Below are 25,885 nucleotides of genomic sequence, written 5' to 3'. Positions count from 1 at the left end.
TATGCCACCCCTCTCCGAAGAAATGCAGCTGATGTATCACTATTGTAAAGGATCTTCCCTCTAACATATATACACAAATTTCTTAGCGTTCATAATGGGTTTTTGATTTATATTTGGAGAAGAGTAAAGCATCACAGATATTTTAAAAGAATCAATATTGTTAAATTGTATTTAATAACTGTATTTAATTAGAACTATGGTCTACAAACTCTAATTACTACCATCTAGTAATCTGGATTTTTGTATCCCTAATTTAATAAGAACGGTACGAATAGGGCAGCTTGTAAACTAACAGGACTCTACTAATATATTAATTCTTGTGAATACACACAAGGGTGCCAAGTGAAAACACAACGGTAATTTAAAGGTCATTGATTTTATTGTTATCTGGCTAGAGACGAACGGCACGTCTACACTTTGCAGGCTAGAACGAATGGTATCATTATCTTTTGTTTTAAAAACAGACCTGTTATTTTTTCAGCTTCTTCTGGGCTGCTTTCTTTTTGACCATCTGCAACCTCTTCATAGCATTAAGCTGCGATTCTTGTGACGTGGGACCTTTCAGCGATGGGGATTGGTTGCCCGATTCTGTACTTGATTTGCTAGAGCTGCTCCCTGATGACGCACTGCTGCCATTTCCGCCAATAGTCGGGCTGTTGCCTGGGGCGGAACTGCCTGCATTGGGAAGACCTACTTTGCTTACGTTGTCGCTGCTCACAGAGCGAGAGAGACTAACTTTCCCCAGTGTCAGAGGGGGTAGTGGCTTCAACTGGCTAGGGTTTGTGCCACTGGCAGATGTTGCTTTCGACCCTACGCCTTTGGTCGTAGCCAGCCCTGACAAACCAGGGGGTTTCTGATTGTTTGAGCCACTGGCAGGCTTGCCGCTGGTACTCTGGGTGGCAGACCCCATCTTAGCTGTTGACGGGCCTGCAGAAGATGTCTTTGCTGCAAAAGCTGCCCATCCTGTAAGGCCACTGTTTGAGGAGGAGGAAACACTGGCAGTGGTGGAGTTGCCTGACATTGTTGCCGAAGTCTAAAATCAGAGAGAAACAAGTGTCACCTTACATGCAATCCAGCCGAGATCAGCATGCAAAGCAAAAGAGCCAAGCATTTACCTTCCTATCATTGTTAGATGAACAACTAAGTGGATTCTAATATTTATTCAAAGTCTCACAATACAAAAAGCACGTTAATATCTTTATAATGTTCCTGTCCAACCATAACCATAGCTTCAGCTTTTTTCGAGTACGTCACATAAAAACTAGCTCAATGATCCATTCTCATACCCCAAAAATCTCAGAATTATTCAAGTAAAAAAACTTGCTGGATCCATACCATTTTTTAAAATCAAAAATATTTTTAACATAAAAATAAATCTCAGGAATATAATTTGTACTTCTAGGGACAAAATTACTAGTGGTTTAGGCATTTAGATGTAATAGCGCGTGTTAATAGTACAAGTTACCATAGTACATAGGTTTCCATAGTATAGGTTTCCATCACAGTTATTTGCAATTGTTTCATACACTCAACCACAAATGGTGCTGTACAAGTCTCATTAAAATTGGTAGTACTGCACAAAATGTTTTCTAACTGTCACAAGATGAAAAGATGGAGCTTTTTGATCAGAAGACGAGAATCCTGCCAAACTAATTCAGAATTTTCTTGTCTATTACAAATACTGTGTAAAAGAACTCATATAAAATTCAACCATACATCCTGCATATTAATTGGTTTAAAATACTATCCTTTTTTTAAAAACTAAAATAACACACATTAATTTTGGTTCTGCATTTTTTGTGGCTGATAGTCAATGCCAGTGATACTTTCAAACTTTCAAGAAACTTAACTACCATGGCCATGGAATTTGTTTAGAAACTTCCTAAATTGCATTGACAGAAACAAAGACAGGTATTCCTTGACTTACAACCACATTTCAGTTGCTAAGTGATGCACTCGTTAACTGAGTGATCACAACTGGATCTGATTTTACTACTATTTTTTATCATTGTTGTTAAATGAATCACATGGTGAGTCATGTGGTTATTAAACAAATCCAGCTTCTCTATTTGACATTTTTCAAAGGCCTTCATAACTTCAAACTGTCATCATATGGTTTATAAGTCAAGAACTACCTATAACTTTAGCACAAACATTGTTGGTTATTTCCTTTTATAATCTTTGCTTTCCTTCAGTCTGTAATTAATACTGCACTAAAAGAGAAACATAATGTTTTAACATTTTTATTGTTAAAACTTATTTTACTTTATGCAACTTTTAGGTGTAAAATGTGATTTTCTTCGGAGAGGGGCGGCATACAAATCTAAGTAATAAATAAATAAACTTCCTACTAAAATAGCTTTTTTAATCTGAATGTAAAGGAAGAACAATTACAATCTTACAGATACAACATTATTATTATATCCTATCTAAACCTAGAAATAAATATATCTGAAAATAACCTCTGGTATTCTGCTTTTAAGTTGAAATACAAAATCTTATTAAATGTAATTGCATTGATAATGTTACTTAAATTATGTTATTTATTCAAAATAAGTAACAAATGGAACCAAATTAAGAATAAAAATATTTAACATTGAATTCTAGGTGAAAGCAGAGGATGGTATTATGAGGTTAGGAACATTACCAAAACAAAACATTACTTATTAGAAAAACTAAACAAAATTAAGCTAAAAACACATCTATAAATTCAACCAAAATTCAACCAGTCTATCAATATTTCACAGTACACAATGCACAGTACCTTGACCTCAGTCCTCTTAAATGCTAGGAAGGCTGGTGTAGTCTCCAATTTTAGCTTAATTTCTGGTTTCTTCATTTGTGGATCTTTCACAGCTGGAGCTACGGACACAACAGCAGGAGCTGGCTTTTGGGAAGGCTTTTGTGTTTTCTGAGCCTGTGTAAATTACATATTACATACATTAAAAATGTTAAAATAAAAATAGCTTTCTGCTTTAACACTACTATCTACTAAACACTGTGGTAACATTGGGAAATCACAATGAAGAAACTTGAGAGCTGTCCACCAAAACCCCAAGATCCCTTTCTTGGGTTGTCTCGGAAAGTTTGGTCCCCATCAGTTGCTAGGTATAATTGGGGTTCTTTGCCCCGATGTGCATAACTTTGCACTTGTTTAGGTTAAAATGCATTTGCCACTTTGTTGCCCACTCACACAATTTTGAGAGCTCCTTCTGGAGCTCTCGACAATCAGTTTCACTTTTCACTACCCGGAACAATTTAGTGTCGTCAGCAAACTTTGCTACCTCACTATTTACTTCTACATCCAGATCATTAGAATAAATTAAAAAGTAAAGGTCCCAAAACTGAACCTTGGGGTACACCACTTCTTACTTCTTTCCATCCAGAGAATTGTCCATTTATTGCCACCCGTTGCTTCCTACAATTTAACCAGTTACCAATCCAGGGCAAGACCTGTCCTCTAATTCCGTGGCTGAAGAGCTTTTTTAGAAGCCTTTGGTGAAAGACTTTGTCAAAAGCTTTTTGAAAGTCAAGATATACAATGTCAACTGGGTCCCCTTTATCTCTGTGTTTATTTACACCCTCAAAGAATTCTAACAAGTTAGTACACATTTATATTTACATATATGGAAATAAACATTTAAAATTTAATAAAATTTCATCAATTGATTTGACAAAATGTAGTATGAACCTACAGTATACCTAGTTTTCAAACTATTAATTCCAAAGACACCTACTTGAGACTTTGTAAAATTTCTTAATTCTTAATCTTTTATTAAAGTAGTTTACAAAGTCATCATCATTCCTGGATTTAAGAACATGGGCTGGTGAATCAGATTTAGCATAATCCCTTTGAGCTAAATTATTTTTTCACTTATCACTTAAAATATATATTTTTAAAAATATTGCTGTAACTACCAGTATTTTTGTAAAGGCAGTATTAAACTATTAAAACTAAAAGAACAGCAGCTTAAAAACAAAATAGCATATTTCAAAACATTCTAAGCATACTTTTTATTTTGTAAGAAAACAGCATTAGGAAAAAAAACAGTTCTGCAGCTGTCAGCCTAATTTATTACAGTAAACTCTTCTTCTTTCTAATCTTCATTTTCTAGTCCATTAAGGAATCTCTTCCATAAATAGTTCAACTAATATTTCCCCACAGATATGGAAGAAAAATCTTACCATCCTTTTAATCTGCCTGGTACATCTGGCACAATACCACACAACCCGTGGATCATTCATTTCCTTGTCTGTTACTTGAGGTTTGTGGCAGTCTTGGTGATAGAGGTTATGGCATTCCTGGCACTCCACTAATGGATTTCCAGAAGTCACTGTTATTTGTCTATAACACAAAGTAATCAATTAAACATCATTTCTTCAAACAATCTCTTGAAACATATTTTTACAAATTTGTCAGTATAGAGTGATAGCATCAAGATCACAAAAAAAAGTGCTACTGAACTAGTGAGACCACACTTGGAATACTGCAATCAATTCTCGTTGCCACAATACAAAAAAGATTCACAGACCCTAGAAAGAGTACAGAGAAAAGCAATAAGCGTGATAAAAGGGCTAGAGGCTAAGCTATATAAGCAGTAGTTAAGGGAACTAGGCACATCTAGTCTAACAAAGAGAAATATTAGGTGTGATAGAATAGCTGAGGAATTGTCACAAGGAGAAGGAGGTTGATTTATTCTCCTAAGCACCTGAGGATCCAATCTGGAAATAAGGAGACATTTCCAGACAGTGATAATAATTAATCAATGGAACTGCTTGCCACCTGGAGTTTTGAGTACTCCATCGCTGGAGGTCTTCAAGATTGGACAGCCATTAGTCCGGGATGCAATAAGATCTCCTGCCCTGGGCAGAGAGTTGGATTGAAGACCTCCAAGCTTCCAGCCTTATAATTCTTTCATTCTGAATTTTTAGCTGTAGAAAACTAGGAGCAGCTACAAGATCACAACAGTGTGAAATTGGAAAAGATGAACAGATAGGTATAGGATGAGCAATGGAGGCCAAAGTAGTGCTTTTCAATTCCAAATAACAAACCTGTAAGCCTAGGCCTACTTCTTTCAACCAATTTATTTATTTATTAATCAGATTTGTATGCCGCCCCTCTCCGCAGACTCGGGGTACCATACGTTTATTAATGGATATAATGTTTACAGGTTGCCAAGTCAAGGCAACCTGTAAACATAGTTATCAAACTTCATCATGCTATTTTGGGATTTTATTTATTAAATTTATATGCCACTATCTTATGGTTCATAGCTTCTTCCTCTCAACAAAAACTGACCAAAATTGTCAACAAAATCGTAAGCCAAAGTTTTTAACTTAAAGCAGATATATAAAAAGTTGTTGCTCTCAAAATGTTGCTGACCCGTAATTCCAGTAGTCTCAGTCAGAATGGTCAATGACTGAATGTCAACAAAATCAAAGTCACCATTCTTCCAAGTCCCGATTAATTAAAAAATGAAATGAATCTCAACTGCAGCATATATTTAATGGGGAATTCTAAATGCTAAATTGTGCAATGATATTGTCCAAATCATATTTCTTCAACTTATACAGTAAACATAAATGGAAGATAGTATATCATTACCTACTGAATCAGAAGAAAAGTTAGATTTTTAAATCATAAGAGTAATGATACATCAATAAGGGTGTAGAAGATTAGTATAAAAATCATATGCATTAAATTTTATTCTACTGGAAATATGTAAGTTACAGTATTAATTCTATATATAAGCAGAAATGTACCTTAATCAGATTAACAAAACACCATTTCCCTAATGGCTATTATTTTTAGATAACAGATCAGGTTACTTAATTACTAAGTTGCTTTTGTATATATCCCCATTAGACAGGTACATAGGTAACCATGGAAACTATTTGCAGAAGGCTAGGTAATTTTTTTTTTATTTAATAGGAAAATTAGAGTTACCAACTATATAGATGGCTTTGGGAACATTTTGCTGCTATAAAAAACAAATGAAGGCAAAAGGAAATCCTACGTTGTTTGATTCTATGCAACTTTACTCAGGAGTAAGCAGCTTTGATTCTGTAATAATTGGTCTTGGAAACATGAACTAAGATTAAAAATGTAACTGAAGATTTTTCAAAATTAATTGAAATTAATTGATTAATTGAATCAGAAAGAGTGATTATTTCCCAGTAACACAATAGAAGGGAATAATATAAATAATATAAAGGATAAACTTAAAAGATAAATGAATATAAAGAAAATATTTTAAAGACATTTTAAAAGTTGCCTTTCAAATGGACACAATTAAAATGGTCATAACTCCTGAAGCCAGGTTAATATATAAGTAACAATTTAGAAACCTTTCTATGTATACACTTTACCTTTTGGTAAGTATTATTTTATAGTCTCACTGCTATGGAATGTGAATATCTTCTAATAGATATGCTGTAGATACATATAATGTATGAGAAATCAATAGTATTTAGATCTCGCAACTTAGAGAATTGTTTAAAGTGTCAAGATCTCTATTTAGAGAGAAGATTCAATTTACAATTAATATTTAATTGTGGTCTTCATAGAATAGAATTTATTGGCCAAGTGTGATTGGACACACAAGGAATTTGTCTTTTTGCATATGCTCTCAGTGTACATAAAAGAAAATATATACAGTGTTCCCTCGCTTTTCGCGGGTTCGAACTTCGCGAAAAGTCTATACCACGGTTTTTCAAAAATATTAATTAAAAAAATACTTTGCGGGTTTTTCCCTATACCACGGTTTTTCCCACTCGATGACATCATATGTCATCGCCAAACTTTCGTCTGCTTTTAATAAATATTTTTTTAATAAACTTTAATAAATAAACATGGTGAATAATAATCTAAATGGTTGCTAAGGGAATGGGAAATTGTAATTTAGGGGTTTAAAGTGTTAAGGGAAGGCTTGTGATACTGTTCATAGCCAAAAATAGTGTATTTACTTCCGCATCTCTACTTCGCGGAAATTCGACTTTCGCGGGCGGTCTCGGAACGCATCCCCCGCGAAAATTGAGGGAACACTGTATACAGAATCATGAGGTACAACACATAATGATTGTAGGAGGTCAAATAAGCAATGATGTATGCTATAACTATTAAATTTTAAAAAACCTTACCTGCAAACAACACAAGCCAAACCCATCTCCATTGCAAAATCATCAGCACTAGTTTCTTCAAAACTAGAAAGGTCTGTCATGGGCAAATCCTTGCTTGTCTGTATTGTGATTGATGAGGCATGAGCTTCTGGCTTTTCTAGTCTTGGTTTTTTTGCAATGTCAATTCCTTCACTGATTTCCACTTTTATCTAACAAATGATATTCACACAACAAACAAAATGTAAACTCTGAGCAAATAAATATTTAATATATTCTGTCACATGTTTTCCCCCAAGTAATTAACTCTGTTTAGATTAGGGGAAGGAAAAGAATCCTATATAAGCTAAAAGAAGCTGGTGATAACAAAGGAACAACAGGATACAATTATTTATTTTTATTACATTTATTTATTAATTGAATTTGTATGTCATCCCTCTCACAAATAAGGAAAACTGAAGATTAATTGAATTTGTATGTCATCCCTCTCACAAATAAGGAAAACTGAAGATGTATATAGTACTATAGTATAGTCTACAGAAAGGGGCGGCCTACAAATCTAATAAATAAATAAATAAATAAATAAAATTGGTACCTTTGAATACAAAAGATCTAGTAACCCCCCCCCCCCCCCCGACACACACACAAAGTCAATATACCATGTAAGGCTTACAACAGACACTATATGTAAAAACAGTAGAGAATTATGGGAAGTCTGACACTCTGACAAACCAGCCACCAACAGGCACCTGGAGATAAACTACATCTACACATCATTCAAAAAGGACAGTCAAAAAGCTAGAAGACCACAGCAGCTTTTCACCAGCAATCAATATCAATTAAGCAGAGTTTAGCATCAGAATCAATGCCAAAATACCTCAATCAAGGAACCACCATGTTAGACAAACTAATTTAATTAGTCTACTATTAAGTTGAAAGTCTGCTGTTAAAATAGCTAAGTGAAATTGCAAGGGAAGACTAAATAAACATAATCTGAATAAAGTAACATGTTCTCTTAATCATTGAAAAGGAACAAAGTAACTTGTAAACAAGAAGGGCACTGTTTCAAAATTAAATGACTGACAGAGGAAATCACACTATATGCTGTGAAATAAATTAACTATTATTACATAACATATGGGAACCGCATGTATTTAAAGCAGTACTGTAGTTTTCAGCCTCCTTCATCTCATACACATCTCTCATAGTGGGACATCCAGGTTATGAAATAGAGAGTCCATCTCAGTAATGTCATGGACATTCTTGGTGCACAGCATTTCCAGTTATATATTTTGGCTCACTGAAGTGTTTTTGTAGACTTTTTGTGGCACACAAATGTGCATGAGACAGTGGTTGAAAACCTGATTAAAAGCTAGCAAAACTATTTTTATTTTTTTAAATTAGGTAACTTTATTAGAATCTCTTTCCTCAATACACCCACTAATTATTTAGAATTTAATGACCATTTGCGAATACAATGGTAATAAAAAAAATCGTTTTCTGGCCAATAAGCTCCTTTTGGGTGCCTAACCACAGTGAGAGTAATGCTGGCATAAGTGTGTGAGACAGAGCTTTAAATGAATAGGGAAGATGTGACCAGTGATCTTTATAACGTTATCTCGCTTCCCCAACCTCATCCCCCCTCTCTCTCATGTTTGCTTAACAACCACTCTGCTAACAACTTGATTGCTGGAATGGAACTTGGTTACTAAATAAGGAATGGATGTAATGTTCAAAGTATAACAATGGAATTTACCTTATCCACAATTCTCTTTTCCACCTCTTTTTTCACCTTTTCAACTACAGTGGACTTCCCATTATTGTTACTTGTAGGGAGGCTTGGAGCGGTCTTAACAGAAATTGGTTTCGGAATGGATACTTTGGGTTGATCTACTTCCTGAAAAATGTACAAAATGTTACATTTAAGAGCAAAACAGGAAATAATAAACACATCTCACAAATACATGGATTCTTAAGGCTGATGGACTGTACATGAATAAATCAAAATGGCTGTGTTCATGAAACATGCCAATTTTTTTAAAAAAATATTTGATAAGACTAGTGTGGTATGTAAACCAGTACTACTTCTGAAATAGGTAATAAATAGACTTATCATAGTTTCCCCCTATAATTAAGCTTTCTTAAACCAGGTTCTTTAATATGGCTACAGTATATTCTGGATAGAGTCACTAGCATAAGAAAAGATAGCATAGGAAAAGGCACATTATTTATCCATTTTTGAACCCATATTGATTCCTGGAAGCGCCTTGAACTAGTCTCTGCAGTTTTCTTGGAGAATTTTCAAAAATCGTTTGCCATTTCTTCCTTCCTACAGCTGGGATTACATGAGTGGTTTAAAGTCACCTAACTAGCCTTGTGTCTAAAGTAACAACCTCCTGTTTCTAGTCTGGAACTACTAAACCATCTACTAAATCAAAATGGGTCTTATTTATTGTTACAATATATGCCACATATAATTTCATTCATACATTTCAGTACCTTTTGTTGTGGACGATAACATGAATCAATTCCTCTGGATAAAGATTCATCAAGAAGTGCTTTTAACTTTTCAGCAGAATCTTTGCTCTTCGAATGCAAGAAGCCCAGAGCTTTCAAGAATACAGGGTCAAGTTCCAAATTCACAGTAGCAGCCATAGTAGAAGCTTTAACTAAAAAGAAAAGAAAATATCAATTTCAAGTATGCATTTGGCCTTCAGATCCCACATGTTTTTAAGAGGGTTTGGAAACAATTCCATTAGGAAAATCATTCCAGATTGTTGTTTGAAGAAAAGCAGGTTTCTTCCATTACTTTACTTTTTACAGGTTAAACTAATGCAAGCAATTAATGCTTCGGTTCAGATGCAATTTCTGATTTTATAAATTTAAGAAACCCAAATTTGATTTCAGAAGCTAGGATAGCCTTAGTTAAGGCTCATCTGGAAGCTAGAGTTAGCAACAGCAGAGAATAAAGCATTCATCAGTGAGAAATATGCATTTAACATTGCCTTGGATCTGATCTACATGTAGTTTATAAAATCATCTGCCACAATGTCCTACCTGCCAATGAATACTTCAGCTTCAACAGCAATACACGAGCAGACAATAGATTCAAGCTCAATGTAAACCGCTCGAAACTCGACTGCAGAAAGTACGATTTCAGCAAGAGAGTGATCAATGCCTGCACTACCTGACTCTGTGGTTTCTTCCCCAAACTCCAAAAACTTTAACCTTAGACAGTCTACTGTCAACCTCACCCTATTCCTAAGAGGTCTGTAAGGCGTGTGCATAAGCGCACCAGTGTGCCTGCCGTCCCTGTCCCACTGTCCTCACTTATCTGTATTTACTTTGTTCATGTTTATACCAATACCTGCTAACTTGTTTATGTTTTGACAAAACAAACCAATAAAATACAGTTGGTCTTGCCATATAGAGATTTCACTTTCAAAGCATTTTATCTTACATCTGTTTTGTTGTGATGATAAAGAATACTTTGAATACTTATTAAGCTTTTTTAAAATCTCAGTTACAGCACAGCAGAAATTTGGCAGTTCCCTCCTGACATGTTCTAAACTCTGAAAAGCAAGATTACTCATGGTCTCTCAAATATTACAAGCTGATGGAATTACAGCCATTTTATATGTTTGTCAAAAACAAGTACAAGATTGCAGGTATTGGTATAAACATAAACAAAGTAGGTACAGATAAATTTCAACAATAGGACAGTAAGATAGGGATGGTAGGCACAATGGTACCCTTATGCACACCCTTCACAGACCTCACAGTTTTTGGGGTTTGGGGAAGAAACCAGAGTCAGGTAGTGCACGCCGGGCATTGATCACTCCATTGCTGAAGTCCTATTTTCTGGAGCGGTTTACGTTAAGTTTGAATCTATTGTGTGCTCGTGTATTATTGCGGTTGATGGTGAAGTATTTGTACATTTTTCTAATCTCACCATCACATAAGATTCCATAATAGAAAAGTTATCATTTTTCATTTCATAACAATATCTACTCTTTGTGGGGGGGATATTCTTTCACCTTGCCGATATCCAACCTGGTTAATCCTAAACTGGTCTGGATTGTCCTTTTGTGCCAAACTACTGAACCATGTAGATCCGGCCATAAATGATATGTATGGTCTTATATTGTGGGTTTTAAAATTATTATTTTTTAATTGTTTCTCCTTTTAGATATTTTAATATTAACACTGTATATCTTGTTTTCTTTGGTTGTGAGCCGCCCAAAGTCCTTAGGGAGTTGGGTGGCATAAAAATTGAAAGGAAGGAAGGAAGGAAGGAAGGAAGGAAGGAAAGGAGAAAGGGAGGAAGGGAAAGAAAGAGGGAGGGAGGAAAGGAGAAAGAAAGAAGGAAGGAAAGGAAGGAAGGAAAGAAAGAAAGAAAAAAGAAAGGAGGAATGGAGGGAGGGAGGAAAAGGAAGAAAAAGAAAGAAAGAAAGAAAGAGGGAGGAAAAGGAAGAGAAAGAAAGAAAGAAGGAGGGAGGGAGGAAAAGGAACACAAATAAATAAATAAATGAATGAATGAATGAATGAATGAATGAATGAATGAATGAATGAATGAATGAATGCTGATTAATAAAAGAAAGGGCTGGATTGACCCAAGGCGCTGAACAAACAACGTTAAGGACCACCTTATTCTGTCTCACAAGGGCCGGTTTATCTCCAGTCATTCTCATTAAAAAGGGGGGGCATTTTTCTACGCCTTCCACCTGCCAAGTTCATTGCCTATTACGGGTACAACAGTAATTTTTAATTGTAATTTTAAAGAAACATCTTCATTCATAACAACAGAGGGGCAGCGACCGCAGAAGCGGACCGCGCGGCTAAACCCCCCTAAGCCCCCAACGCCTCAGGCTTCACTCTGACTTGACGAGAACATTACAAGGCCGCGCGCTCTCTTTTTTCCCGCCAAAACTGCGCTCAGCACCACCACCACCACCACCCGCCCTCCCCGCCAGCAGGTTACCGCTTTGGGAAGCTCCCCGCCGATGCCGGTCGGCTACCCTCTCACGGCCTGGCACCGGAAGCGGTGATCTCCAACCCGGACAAAAGCAGAGGAAGAGGTGGAGCTTCGGGAGGGAGAGAAGAAGCCGTTAGGTAAGGGATGCTCGGCGGGAGGGCAGCGATTCTCCGTCCCTGAGGCTCCGCCACCCCCCACCCCCATTCCGTTTCGCGGTTGGGAACTGAAGAGCCTCAGGCGCCTGGACGGCCGCTCGATTAGGAGGCTCCTGAGCCCCTGCAGAGCGCCGTGTCTCTCCCCTCCCTCATGTCTATAGTCACATGCCATTCGGAATAATAATTATAATAATAAAATACTTTTCAAAAAGCATGTGGAAGAGGATCGTAGGATGGAAAGGGGACCTCGGAGTGCTCTAGTCCAGTGTTTCCCAACCTTGGCATCTTGAAGAGATCTGGACTTCAACTCCCAGAATTCCCCAGCCAGCATTCGCTGGCTGGGGAATTCTGGGAGTTGAAGTCCAGATCTCTTCAAGATGCCAAGGTTGGGAAACACTGCGTCTAGTCCAACCCCCTGCTCGGGCAGGAGACCTTGCATCATTCCAGATGGATGGTTTATTTATTGATTGATTTTGTCCATTACACAATGAGGGTTTTAGTGGGTATACACATAGTAAAATACATAATGGAGGCTATAGAGCAGTGTTTCCCAACCTTGGCAACTTGAAGATATTTGGACTTCAATTCCCAGAATTCCCCAGCCAGCAAATGCTGGCTGGGGAATTCTGGGAGTTGAAGTCCAAATATCTTCAAGTTGCCAAGGTTGTGAAACATTGCTATATAGGATATACTCGTAGTAAAATATATCTAAGAAAGAATAGAAGAGAAGATATAGGAATAAAATATACCAATGAAAGAATAGAAGATATAGGAATAAAATATATCAATGAAAGAATAGAAGAAGAGATATAGGAATAGAAGAAAGGTATAGGAGATATAGGAGAGCAATAGGACAGGAGACTGAAGGCACTCTAGTGCACTTGTACTCGCCCCTTACTGACCTCTTAGGAATCTGGAGAGGTCAACCGTGGATAGTCTAAGGGTAAAGTGTTGGGTTGGGGATGACACTACGGAGTCCGGTAATGAGTTCCACGCTTCGACAACTCGGTTACTGAAGTCATATTTTCCAGTCAAGTTTGGAGCGGTTAATATTAAGTTTAAATCTGTTGTGTGCTCTTGTGTTGTTGTGGTTGAAGCCGAAGTAGTCACCGACAGACAGGGCGTTGCAGCATATGATCTTGTGGGCAATACTTAGATCTTGTTTAAGGCGTCTTAGTTCTAAGCTTTTTAGGCCCAGGATTGAAAGTCTAGTCTTGTAGTTTCGAGTGGAGGAGTGAAGAGCTCTTCTGGTGAAGTATCTTTGGACATTTTCAAGGGTGTTAACATCTGAGATGCGATATGGGTTCCAAACAGATGAGCTGTATTCGAGGATGGGTCTGGCGAAAGTTTTGTAAGCTCTGGTAAGTAGTGTGAGATTGCCAGAGCAGAAGCTACGTAGGATTAGGTTTACAACTCTCGAAGCCTTCTTGGCTATGTTGTTGCAGTGCAGTATTTCTCAACCTTGGCAACTTGAAGATATCTGGACTTCAACTCCCAGAATTCCCCAGCCAGCATTCTCTGGCTGGGGAATTCTGGGAGTTGAAGTCCAAATTTCTCCAAGTTGCCAAGGTTGGGAAACACTGTTGCAGTGGACTTTGGCACTTAGTCCATCTTGCCATCCCTGATGTTTTTTTAAAAAGTGTGAATCTGCCTTGTGCTTTGTTTCCTTAGTTGTCTGTCTGCATGCTTTAAGATGGAAAATAAAATCTAATTTCTTATTTTCAATTAACTGCCGCTACGGTATCTCCTTCCTATAAACTATCTGTTTTGAGGGGTGGGGTGGCCTACAGGTAATGTCTCCTTTGAATAGAATAAAATTCTTTTAAAAAATATTTTCTACCTCTTATTTTACATTTCTTGCTTTAAGGAAAAGATGAAAAGTGAAAACGAAGACCACCTCTATCTAGACTACTTCGATCACAAAGAAGACTGTATCTACCCTTTGCACACATCCATATCCTTGTTTCTGTTGGCATATTGTGATTGTAAGATCTTCAGGATATTTTTAGTAACTCCAAATGAATTAACGTCTGATACACAACAGACAGAGGAAATATTGTCAGAGTACCCAGAGATTAGCTTCATCAAAAGATCTGAAATTCCTGTGATGGTTCAAAGCTGCTGTTTACCTGCTGTTGTTGAAAAGAATGGAAGATTTTGTCGTGCAGGACTTGCTGTGGTATTGAGGTATATAGTACAGAAAACCTATGAGGCAGATCTATCGAACAAAGGTGTTTTGGAACTTCTGGGCTTTAAAAGGACGTGTTTGAAAGCTTGTGCTGAAGTGAGTTTATTATTAAAATTTTGAATGTGTTTTGCAATCAAGTTTGAATGCAGTTCTAAACTACTTAATTAATTAATTTCTATGATGCCCACTCCCACGGGACTCTGGGTGGCTAACAACAAAAATAAACATCTAACAACTGCACATAAAATTATATAAATACTAAAAAACTTTATATAGAAGCAATATATATATTTATATAACACAACAAAAGATATCTAGAGCAAGCTGTATAAAATAGTTAACAATATACTATCATAGAATATTCCCTGGAGTCCTGATTTTCTTTGAATATTAGGCTTAATGCTATATCTTAAAAATCTTCAAAACCAACTTATTGTATGGTAAAACAAAACTATTTTTTGAGGAATACAGACTTGGGGTTATTTTACAAATACAATACTTGCAGTTCAATCTGATCCAGTATGTATGACTAGATATTTATTTTTGTAGCTTCAAAACCAAATAATTTATGCCATTTCAATCAATTTGTTAGAATGTTTATATTTAACTATTGATTGTTACTATCATAGTTATCAGGTTGGTCGTCTTAGAGCTGATAGCAATTGCAGCCCGGACGCTGCCATTCGGGTTCTTTTATCCTCTTTGAGCATGTGTGGAGGGGGAAAAAACCCCCAAATGGTGGCATTCAGGTGGGTGGGGGAAGCCTCGCGCTGCGATCGTTACCAGCTGTACGATGACCGACCGGCCCGCACGAGTAGGGAGCATTTCACACCTGATACTAATCCTTCATTCCATGATCAGTCTCTTTATAACATCATTGGTGGTAGTGGCGATGATGTTGATGATCATGACATATCCAATATTTTTTTCCAGGATCTCACAATTTATACCTTCCTTCATTTTAACCTGTATACCTTGTAGTAGGTTGTATACCCCAAAGTCACCTATTGAATTTATTTACAGTGTTCCCTCGATTTTCGCGGGGGATGCGTTCCGAGACCGCCCACAAAAGTCGAATTTCCACAAAGTAGAGATGCGGAAGTAAATACACTATTTTTGGCTATGAACAGTATCCCAAGCCTTCCCTTAACACTTTAAACCCCTAAACTGCAATTTCTCATTCCCTTAGCAACCATTTAGATTATTACTCATCATGTTTATTTATTAAAGTTTATTAAAAAAATATTTATTAAAGGCAGACAAAAGTTTGGCGATGACGTATGACATCATCGGGTGGGAAAAACTGGTACAGGGGAAAAAACCGCAAACTATTTTTTAATTAATATTTTTGAAAAACCGTGGTGTAGCCGTTTCACGAAGTTTGAACCCGCGAAAATCGAGGGACCGCTGTAGTTGAAAGGGGCAGAAATTGAATATTCCCACTTGTAACTGTAACTGTTGCATCAACCGTTTCTATTTCTAGGTGAGTGAATGGACCAGGCTTTGTGAGATCAGTATTCCTCTGGCAGTTGAAAACTTTCTAAAAGTATCTCATGCTCTGCATAAGAATGTTCCCAAAGAGATACTGCTGTTTGAAAACAAATTGGGAGAACCTGTAAGAGTGCACAACGATGATAAAATTAGGAGACAGAAAGTTCAACAGCAAAAGATGCTTGACAAGACAGCAAGCACCGATATGTCCTCAAAAGAAGATCGGACTATGGAAAATCAGGAACCTGCTTCTGCAGGTTTGGAACTGAGGACAGCTTTCTCTAAACTAACTTTGCAGAAGATGCCACTTGCTACCAACAGGGAGCCCTCTCACATCAGGAAAATAAAAACATCTGAACTTCCACCTCTGGAACATATATTTGCTGAAGGACTTTATTTCACTTTGACAGACATAGTCCTTTTGCCTTGCATCCATCATTTTTTGGTAAGAATGAATAATTTATCTGTTATTTTGAATATGTCATAGAGGAAACAAAGATGCTTGATAACTCTGATAGTTGTAGGGTTTAAGCCAGTGATGGCCAACCTATGACACGGTTGCCATAGGTGGCACACGGAGCCATATCTGCTGGCACGCGAGCTGTTGCCCTAGCTCAGTTCCAATATGTATGTATGTGCCAGTCAGCTCATATTTGGCTCGCACAGAGGCTCTGGGAGGAAGTTTTTGGCTTCCAGGGGGATGGGTAAGGCATTTTTACCCTTCCCCGGCTGCAGTGAAGCCTTTGGAGTCTGGGGAGGGCGAAACAAGAGCCTGCAGGGCCCACCAAAATTGAAAAACAGGCCATTTCCGGCCTCCGGTAGGAGGGAGAAACTGTTTTTGCCCTCTCCAGGCATTGAATTATGGGTGTGAGCACTCATGCATGTGCAAAAGCGCATACCCACGCTCTTTTGGCACCCAAGGAAAAAAAGAATTGCCATTGCTGGTTTAAACAATTCAGTCTCTTTTTATATTTTGGAGTTTTAGACATTTAATTAGGAGTGAGTTCAAAATCTCCAACTTTCTATGGAATTGTAAACTGCCTACATTGTTGGCCATTTGTGAGAATGCCTATCAAGAAAATCAATATCCATATTTTTATATATTGTACATGTCACATATATTTACATATAGTGGTGGCTCTACTTAAGAACCTTTCTAGATAAGAACTGGGTGTTCAAGATTTTTTTGCCTCTTTTTAAGAACCATTTTCTACTTAAGAACCTGGGCCCGGAAAAATTTTCCAGGAAATTTGAGAGCGGCACAAAAGCCCGGCCAGTTTCCAGCCATTCCCCCTGGGTTTCTCTCTGGCGCAGTGTATATGAGGCTGCCTTGCGCTGGGTATATGGGAGGCGCGTGCTCCTCCTCGCCGCCTCAGAGTCCCTCATTTTTTTTTAAGCCTTAAAGTTTTGGATATTTTGATTCACCTCATCTTCCTTCGGCAGCGACTGTCCTCCTCCTCTTCTTCCTCCTCCTCCTCCCACTCAAATTCTGAGCTTTTATTTCTTTCCTAATGGGTTTGCTTTTACATTGATTCCTATGGAGAAAATTGCTTCTACTTACAAACTTTTCTACGTAAGAACCTGGTCACGGCACAAATTAAGTTCTTAACTTGTTGCTTATATCCTAAGATTTGTATTAATACAGTGGAACCTCGACATACGAGCAGCTCTACTTACGAGCTACTCGAGATAAGAGCTGGGAGGGGAGCGACATTTTTGTTCGCCTCCCGAGCTCACATTCGGGATACGAGCGCCAAGGAGCTGTCTCCTGAAGCCGAACGCTAACTTCCGCGTTCGGCTTCAGGAGACAGCTGCGAAGCGGCGCGCGTGTTTTAAAAGGTTGCAGCTGGCATGGGGGGCTCGGGGGGGGGGGTGCTGGCAAGCCCCCCAGGCCGGCTGCAACCTTTTAAAACACGCGCGCCGCTTCGCAGCTGTCTCCTGAAGCCGAACGCTAACTTCCGCGTTCGGCGGCAGCGGGTTTTTTTTTTGTTGCACGGATTAATTGACTTTACATTGTTTCCTATGGGAAACAATGTTTCGTCATACGAGCGTTCCGACTTACGAGCCTCCTTCCGGAACCAATTAGTCTCGTAAGTCGGGGTTCTACTGTATTGCTTCTTCATTGCTTATTTGACCCCTATGACAATCATTAAGTGTTGTACCACATGATTCTTGACAAATGTATATTTTATTTTATGTACGCTGAGAGCACATGCACCAAGACAAATTCCTTGTGTGTCCAATCATACTTGACCAATAAAATTCTATTCTATTCTATTCTATTAAGTAGAGGTACCATTGTATATAGTAGGAAATATACTCTTTGTACATCAAATTGGTGCATAAACATTTTCATCTTTCACTTTAAGGCGGCCTACAAGAAACACCAAAACAACCTACCACAGCTTCCTTTAATATTGAACTGGTACAAGAGGGTTCTAGAAGTACCTGGAATAAAGCAAGCCACTGTCAAATGCAATATAAAAAATACCTTGGATTGTCAATTACACCCTTTACCAAATGAATGCCAGCAGAATACTTTCACGGCTTTTAAAGAGCCAGAAAATGTTCCAGAGGAAATTCAGTTTATAGGTGGACCAAGACCAACAATAACAAAATTAATGGTAGGTAATTATTTTATTAGGTTACATATATTACCGGTAACGATTAAAATATTTCCTTATGTTTTAAGAACTTACCTATAAAAATAGTTCGGAGAATTGATGATGTTTTATCATGCTTGAAATGTTTTCATTTTTTTCTTAAATTATTCCCTGCAAAATAAAATAATTGGCTTCTGCATCAATGACAATGAATCTTTAACCAGGAAAACCCTGAGTTTGGGTTGCTTTAGAAATTTTGTACTACAGTAGTCCCTCGCTATACCGCGCTTCACCTACTGCGGCTTCACTTCATCGCGGGTTTCTGAGGAAGTCGATAGGCAGATTTAAACAGCCCGCCGAACTCAATCGGCAGGTTTTTTTAAAAAAAATATATATCTAAAATTGTAAATACTGTATTTAAATACTGTATCTAAAATAAATACTGTGTGGGAAGGGTTTATAAACACTTAAAACAATGAAAACTTACCAAACAATTACAATATAAATACTTAAATAAGTACTATCAGTCGATAAATTCCCCATCGCGGATTTCACCTATCGCGGCCAGGTCTGGAACGTAACACCAGCGATAGGTGAGGGCTTACTGTATAATGGAAGAGGAGAAATGTATTACTTGCTTAATTACATAATTATGTCTGACTTACGTGATAAAAATATTTTATTTGAACTTAAACTTTGAAGAAAATTTGAAGAGTAACCTCATGGTTGAGTGATAATATTTTGGTTCCCATTGTAAGAAAACGATGCCAGTTTTAGGTAGTTGAACTGTAAATAGTTTCTGGGGAATCTACTTTCATAGATAGTAAAGTGGATACATAATTAGACCACAATTAGACCTGTGAGCCACCCTGAGTCTTCGGAGAAGGGCGGCATACAAATCAAATAAATAAATAATAATAAAAATAATAGTCCTGTATTTCAAACATAACTAGCATCAGGAGATCATTAATACATAATACTTTTCATTGTACGGATAGAGCATTTTGAACTTTCAAGCAGGTTTCTAAATTGATGCTTTCTTTTCTTTGAAATTCAGGAAAAGGGGATCGAAGCAATGTTTTCACCTCATCCTTGCCCTAATTGGGCCCTAGATTGGGACAGTTTACCTGCCGCAGTCAACCCAGGAAAAGGTAAGAATCTTGATATTCCTATAAAATCATATTTTTTCATTCATTTGTCAAAATGATTTCTCACTCAAACTTTTTTTGAATATGATGTGATGTTCCTTCAATACACCAGGGTGATTCGACACAAAAATATGTAACCCTTCCCCGGTGCAGAGCTGAAGGGATTGGATACTGTAGCCTAGAGGATAATTCTCTGCCTTACAAGGCAAAGGTTGCAGGTTCAAGTCCCAGTGGGTATGGCTAGCTGATGAGGCCAAAATAAGGCCGAAATAGATCTATCCTAGTCTCCCTTAATTTTCAAATTCAGCAAAAAAACATGTGACATATATATATATATATATGTATATGTATATATGTTTTCATAGATTTTCATGGGTACAGGTATCTAGGTCTTGGCATATTCGGCTTTTATCCCGTGTAAGTTTCAGAGATTTCTGGTGATGTTTTGACGAGGTCCCACTGAAGATGACGTGTGGGACCTTGTCGAAACATCGCCAGGAATCTCTGAAATTTACACGGCATAAAACCCGAAAATGCCAAGACCTACATCTATATATATATAAAGCTGTATAAATATATAAAATATGATGTTGTTGTTAGCAGTGAAGCTACTAATTACCCATAAATAATATATTTGAAAACAAATATATTATTGAAAACAAATAGGATAATGATTGTGTCCTGTTTAGAATGTTCTTAGATTAATTGATTGATTGATTACATGCCATCAAGTTATATTCGATTCGATTTCAAGCAATCACGTAGTCTTCATTTGTATATATGTTATTGTTGTGAGCTGCCCCGAGTCTACGGAGAGGGGCAGCATACAAATCTAATAAATAATAAATAATAATAATATACCAGTTCCTTAACAGGCATTAAAAATCAGGCCCCAAACCAAAAATGACATGTGATTCTTCCAAGCTGAATTCTTTAATGTTTCACATCTGTAGACAAAATCTTGCCAGATTGAGCACTCTACTATCTGTATCTACAATATACTCTGTGAACTCTTAGGCTGTCTTCACCCTATTACTGTTACACATAGGGTAATATCTAGGCTGAGTTGCCTCTTACTCCTCTGGAATACAGTGATCCCTCGAGTTTCGCGTCCTCGAGCATCGCGAAAGGGCTATATCGCTAGTTTTCAACCCGGAAGTAAACTCCACCATCTGTGCATGCGTGCCCTTCCATGCATGCGTAGATGGTGGAGCTTCCCCGCCGGGCAGAGGCTTCCCTGGGTCTTCCCCCTCTTGCCCCGGTAAGACCCCAGCGGCGGCGCGAGCAACGGCGTGGGCTGGCGGGCGGCACGCGCGCGGAAACCCCAGCTCCGCTTCCCAGTTGGGAAGCGGAGCCGGCAACAGCGTGGGCGGGCGGGCGGCACGCGCGAGCCTGGGGACACCCCACCTCCGCCTCCCAGCTGGGAAGCGGAGCTAGGGTGTCCCCACCACGCGCGCGTTGCTGGAGAAAGCGCGCGCGCTTGGGGACACCCCACCTCCGCCTCCCACCTGGGAAGCGGAGCTAGGGTGTCCCCACCGCGCACGCGCTGGTGGGGAAAGCGCGCGCGCTTGGGGACACCCCACCTCCGCCTCCCACCTGGGAAGCGGAGCTAGGGTGTCCCCACCGCGCGCGCGTTGCTGGGGAAAGCGCGCGCGCCTGGGGACACCCCACCTCCGCCTCCCAGCTGGGAAGCGGAGCTGGGGTGTCCCCACCGCGCGCGCGCTGGTGGGGAAAGCGCGCGCGCTTGGGGACACCCCACCTCCGCCTCCCAGCTGGGAAGCGGAGCTAGGGTGTCACCACCGCGCGCGCGTTGCTGGGGAAAGCGCGCGCGCCTGGGGACACCCCACCTCCGCCTCCCAGCTGGGAAGCGGAGCTGGGGTGTCCCCAAGCGCGCGCGCACCCCAGGCGCGAGCAACGGGGTGGGCGGGCGAAGGGCGGGCGGCAGTGGAAGCAAAAACACCATCTGCGCACGCGCAGATGGTGTTTTCACCTCCGCACCGCTACTTTGCTAAAAATCGATCATCGCGTGGGGTCCTGGAACGGAACCCTCGCGATAATCGAGGGTTCACTGTACATCCTTATTACATTCCACCACATTATCATTAAAACAGATAATTGGCTACTCCTACTGTTTCATAGCATTTGCTTTTAAAAAAAATTGTCTTCTGGTCAGTGAAGTTCATTATGTTTTCCAAAATGAATGGTCCATTAATTTAAAATATTCTTGTTGTTAAGAAATTAACAAAGTTGCTCATTTGTGGATGGTTCAAAGGAACATCAGGCTTATACCTTGGGTTAGAATAACTTATAGATCATGCTGGCTAGAGAATTCTGGGAGTTGAAGTCCACAAGTCTTAAAGTTGCCAAGTTTGAAGACCTCTGTTGTAGAAAAAAACCCCTTTGGAAGTAAGGTAATAAATTTTCAGAGATGATTTACAGAATTTTTGAAAATATAATTTCTCTTTATTGGGCTTTGTCTTACAAGTTTGTGGCATTTATAGGACACTAGAGGGCAGTAAAATATGTAGAAATAGTGGCTTATTCCTTGTAATTACAGTACAGTATTCCTAAAAGTATATAAAACATCTGATAAGATTAATTCCACATTATGTAAAGAACTGGTTGATGCAAACTCTTTGAATTAGTTAAAAATAGGGAAAATGCTGCATGAAAAGATTCAAAGTCATGAGATACACTGAATAAGTAATTTGATTGCAGCCCGCCAGGAGTTGTATGGTTTTTGTGATATATTAATGAAATAAACTCAACAATTTCCTACTGGGCAACAGTTTTTAAGGCCTTACTTTATTATCTATCTATCTATCTATCTATCTATCTATCTATCTATCTATCTATCTATCTATCTATCTATAATCTATCTATCTATCTAATCTATCTATCTATCTTATCTTATCTTATCTTATCTGCCGCCCCTCTCCAGGGACCCTTCTCCGGGGACTTCTAATTATGTATTAGAAGGACATTTCCATGGTTCCACGTTATCTCTTCTGAATAAGGATGTCCAGAAATTTTGGATTTGTCATATTTCACTCAATATTCTAATTATATATTACTAAAAAAGTTGCCAAGCTCATGTTACCATTCTTACATTTTCATCACCATCATGGATCAAATCTCAAAGTGCGGAAGTTTTTGTTTGCTGGGTTGGTGATTATTATTTTTTTGGCTGCATTTCAGCAAGTTTGATAGAATCAGATAAAATGTTCCTGGAGAGATTAGATCTCTTTTTATTTTAACTGGCAACCTGTAAACTCCAATCACTTCCAAGTCTGCCTTGCACAATTTTGTGGTAGCAAGATTGGACTTTATTTCTGCTTAAGCTGGATGGTAAGCAGGGAGGAACCCAGAGAGAGGAAATTCTGTGGCCCCTACATGAAAGTTTGTTCCTGTAAAGTTGGACATAACCCAATTGGTTTAGCATAACATATCCTTATTGCCATTTTTTAGTGGTGGTTTTATTATGAACTTCTGGGTGTCAGCCAAAACTCTAGTTGCAAAGTTAAAAAAAAGGCCTGTCCCAAACCGCAATATCTTCAATAAAAAAATCAAATTTGTTTCCAACCGTTTCCAAGAACTGTATGTGTGTGTTAATATTCAGAATTGTTATAGACACACACAAGCAATTAAATGTATTTATTTATTTGTTTGTTTCTTTGTTTTATTCAACTTCTATGCCGCCCAATCCCCAAGGACTCAGGGTGGCAATATAAAAAGATTTAAATGCAATAAAAAGAAGTCAAATACAGTGATATCTCGTCTTACAAACTTAATTGGTTCCGGGATGAGGTTTGTAAGGTGAAAAGTTTGTAAGACGAAACAGTGTTTCCCATAGGAATCAATGGAAAAGTGATTAATGCGTGCAAGCCTAAAATTCACCCCTTTTGCCAGCCAAAGTGCCCATTTTTGCGCTGCTGGGATTCCCTTCAGCATCACAAAAACACGGAAGTTCGGAGGTGGTGTTTCCCATGGAGGGGAGCCTCAGGGGAATCCCAGCAGTGCAAAAAAGGGCGCTTCATTGGCAACAGAAGTCCGGAGGCGGGGCCTCCCAGTGACAGCGGCTTGGGTTTGTAAGATAAAAAAGTTTGGAAGAAGAGTCAAAAAAATCTTAAACCCTGGGTTTGTATCTCGAAAAGTTTGCATGGCGAGGCGTTTGTAAGACGAGGCATCACTGTATAAATATTTAAAAGTATAAATCCCAACCCCAATTAAAAACCCATAAATGAGTACTTAGTTATCCTTTGTCAGATATGTGATATGTTTTACTCCGCTAATCGTTACTGACTACAGGAGCTGTGTTCATTTCCGTTTCAAGACCGTTGAGCCAGAGCTGTCCAAAGACATTTCCACAATCATGTGGCCAGCATGATGTAACAAAGCTCTGTTACCATCCCACTGAAGTGGTGCCTATTTATCTACTCACATTTGCATGTTTTTCAATTGTAAGGTTGGCAGGAATTGGGGTGAGAATGGGAGCACACTGGAACTCAGATCTCAAACCTGAACTGCCAGCCAACAAGCCCAGCATTTTAATTGCTGAGCCACTGCACATAAATACATAATCATACATATGATAATGTTTACAAATTGGCAACATTCTAATGATCTTAAGAAATAGTTCGTAATTGTTAATAATAATTCTCTACATGGGGCTACCTTTGAAAAATGTTCGGAAACTTCAGATCGTGCAGAATGCAGCTGGGAGAGCAATCATGGGCTTTCCCAAATATGCCCACGTTACACCAACACTCCGCAGTCTGCATTGGTTGCCGATCAGTTTCCGGTCACAATTCAAAGTGTTGGTTATGACCTATAAAGCCCTTCATGGCACCGGGCCAGATTACCTCAGGGACCGCCTTCTGCTGCACGAATCCCAGCGACCAGTTAGGTCCCACAGAGTGGATCTTCTCCGGGTCCCGTCAACTAAGCAATGTCGCCTGGCGGGACCCAGGGGAAGAGCCTTCTCTGTGGCGGCCCCGGCCCTCTGGAACCAACTCCCCCCAGAGATTAGAACTGCCCCCACCCTCCTTGCCTTTCGTAAACAACTTAAAACCCACCTCTGCCGCCAGGCATGGGGGAATTGAGATCCTCTTTCCCCCTAGGCCTTTACAATTCTATGCATGGTATATATGTATGTATGTTTGGTTTTTATATTAATGGATTTTTAATCATTTCTAATACCAAATTACTATTGTACACTGTTTTATTGTCGCTGTTAGCCGCCTCAAGTCTCCAGAGAGGGGCGGAATACAAATCCAATAAATAAATAAATAAATAAAATTCTTGAATGTTGAATTTTGAGCATAAATTATTAACATCTCTGAGTAAAATAGCTGTTGATAAGAATTCCACCCAGATCATGAAATTGGAGAAGGCTGATTAGCCCTATTTGTTAAAGTCTGTTGCCCTAATTTATTTTCAAGTGTAACTCAGACAAGGTTTAAATAGACCCTGTCTATTTCGCAATTGGGAGAGTACATGATGTTCATGATTTTAATAAGGTTATTGTTCTACAGTTAGGCCAAAGATTGTTTTAGACTAGTCTTATATAGTGATTAGTGATTAGTCACAATCTTAGGGATCTCAATATGTCACTATGTTTCCCTCTAACGGATTCTTCAAATTATATTATTCAGTTATTATTTCAAATCATATTTATTTATTTATTTGTTTGTTTGTTTGTTTGTTTATTTATTTATTGGATTTGTATGCCGCCCCTCTCCAGAGACTGCATTGCAAATTCATGACTCTGAATGGCATGAATGTACAGTATGACTCTGCATATCTAACAACAAATTGTATAAAACCATGTAACAATGAAAACAGCATACAGTACATGTGGTCTTTACGGTCAGGATAAATCAACAAATCAACATAACAACTGTACTAGCCATGGGATATATACTTTATGAGTAAAATATGTCACAATGGTTTTATATCTTAAAATAAGGACCCACACACTATTATGTGGATAATTAATCTCAGGGATAATTCTTTTCCGTTTCCATTTAAAGGATTTGAAACTTAATACTAGTTTTCTGCTCAATCTCTCATCCAAGGCTATTTCATGTGACAGAGTGAATACAAAGGACAATTGATTAGAGATAGCCATGCTGTACATGAAAGAACAGTCTCTTCCTTTTTTCTTTAATAATTCACCTCATTTGAGCGGTTTATTTCCTTTTAATTAT

At 38.5% G+C, this 25,885-nt stretch overlaps 2 protein-coding genes across 2 annotated transcripts in view; one reads left to right on the top strand and one right to left on the bottom strand.

Moving 5' to 3' along the window:
* Window positions 1-360: 360 nt before the first annotated feature.
* Window positions 361-12,324, bottom strand: INTS12 (integrator complex subunit 12). Its single transcript, XM_070757933.1, has 7 exons — window positions 12,098-12,324; window positions 9,616-9,785; window positions 8,873-9,013; window positions 7,141-7,328; window positions 4,186-4,345; window positions 2,765-2,917; window positions 361-1,033 (listed from the first exon to the last, which is right to left on the bottom strand). The coding sequence occupies exons 2-7, from the start codon at window positions 9,769-9,771 to the stop codon at window positions 470-472; spliced, it is 1,362 nt and encodes a 453-aa protein (XP_070614034.1). The 5' UTR covers window positions 9,772-9,785; window positions 12,098-12,324; the 3' UTR covers window positions 361-469.
* Window positions 12,113-25,885, top strand: part of GSTCD (glutathione S-transferase C-terminal domain containing) — a 28,328-nt gene continuing 14,555 nt past the window's right edge. Inside the window, exons 1-6 of the mRNA XM_070758158.1 lie at window positions 12,113-12,228; window positions 14,114-14,530; window positions 15,918-16,370; window positions 18,295-18,549; window positions 19,586-19,679; window positions 22,162-22,223. Coding sequence (XP_070614259.1) covers window positions 14,120-14,530; window positions 15,918-16,370; window positions 18,295-18,549; window positions 19,586-19,679; window positions 22,162-22,223 — 1,275 coding nt within the window. The 5' untranslated portion in view covers window positions 12,113-12,228; window positions 14,114-14,119. The remainder of the gene's footprint in view (window positions 12,229-14,113; window positions 14,531-15,917; window positions 16,371-18,294; window positions 18,550-19,585; window positions 19,680-22,161; window positions 22,224-25,885) is intronic.

The sequence above is a fragment of the Erythrolamprus reginae genome, chromosome 7, assembly GCF_031021105.1.
Source record: "Erythrolamprus reginae isolate rEryReg1 chromosome 7, rEryReg1.hap1, whole genome shotgun sequence".
Classification (NCBI taxonomy): domain Eukaryota; kingdom Metazoa; phylum Chordata; class Lepidosauria; order Squamata; family Dipsadidae; genus Erythrolamprus; species Erythrolamprus reginae.
The sequence above is the reverse complement of the archived record's forward strand: the minus strand, read 5'-3'. Positions and strand labels throughout refer to the sequence as shown.

Coding starts and splice junctions, on each gene's coding strand:
- INTS12 (XM_070757933.1), bottom strand. CDS start 9,771: ATGGCTGCTACTGTGAATTTGGAACTTGACCCTGTATTCTTGAAAGCT. Junction 9,014..9,615: donor GTTATCGTCCACAACAAAAG/GTACTGAAATGT, acceptor TACATTTTTCAG/GAAGTAGATCAACCCAAAGT. Junction 1,034..2,764: donor TTAAGAGGACTGAGGTCAAG/GTACTGTGCATT, acceptor CTCTGATTTTAG/ACTTCGGCAACAATGTCAGG.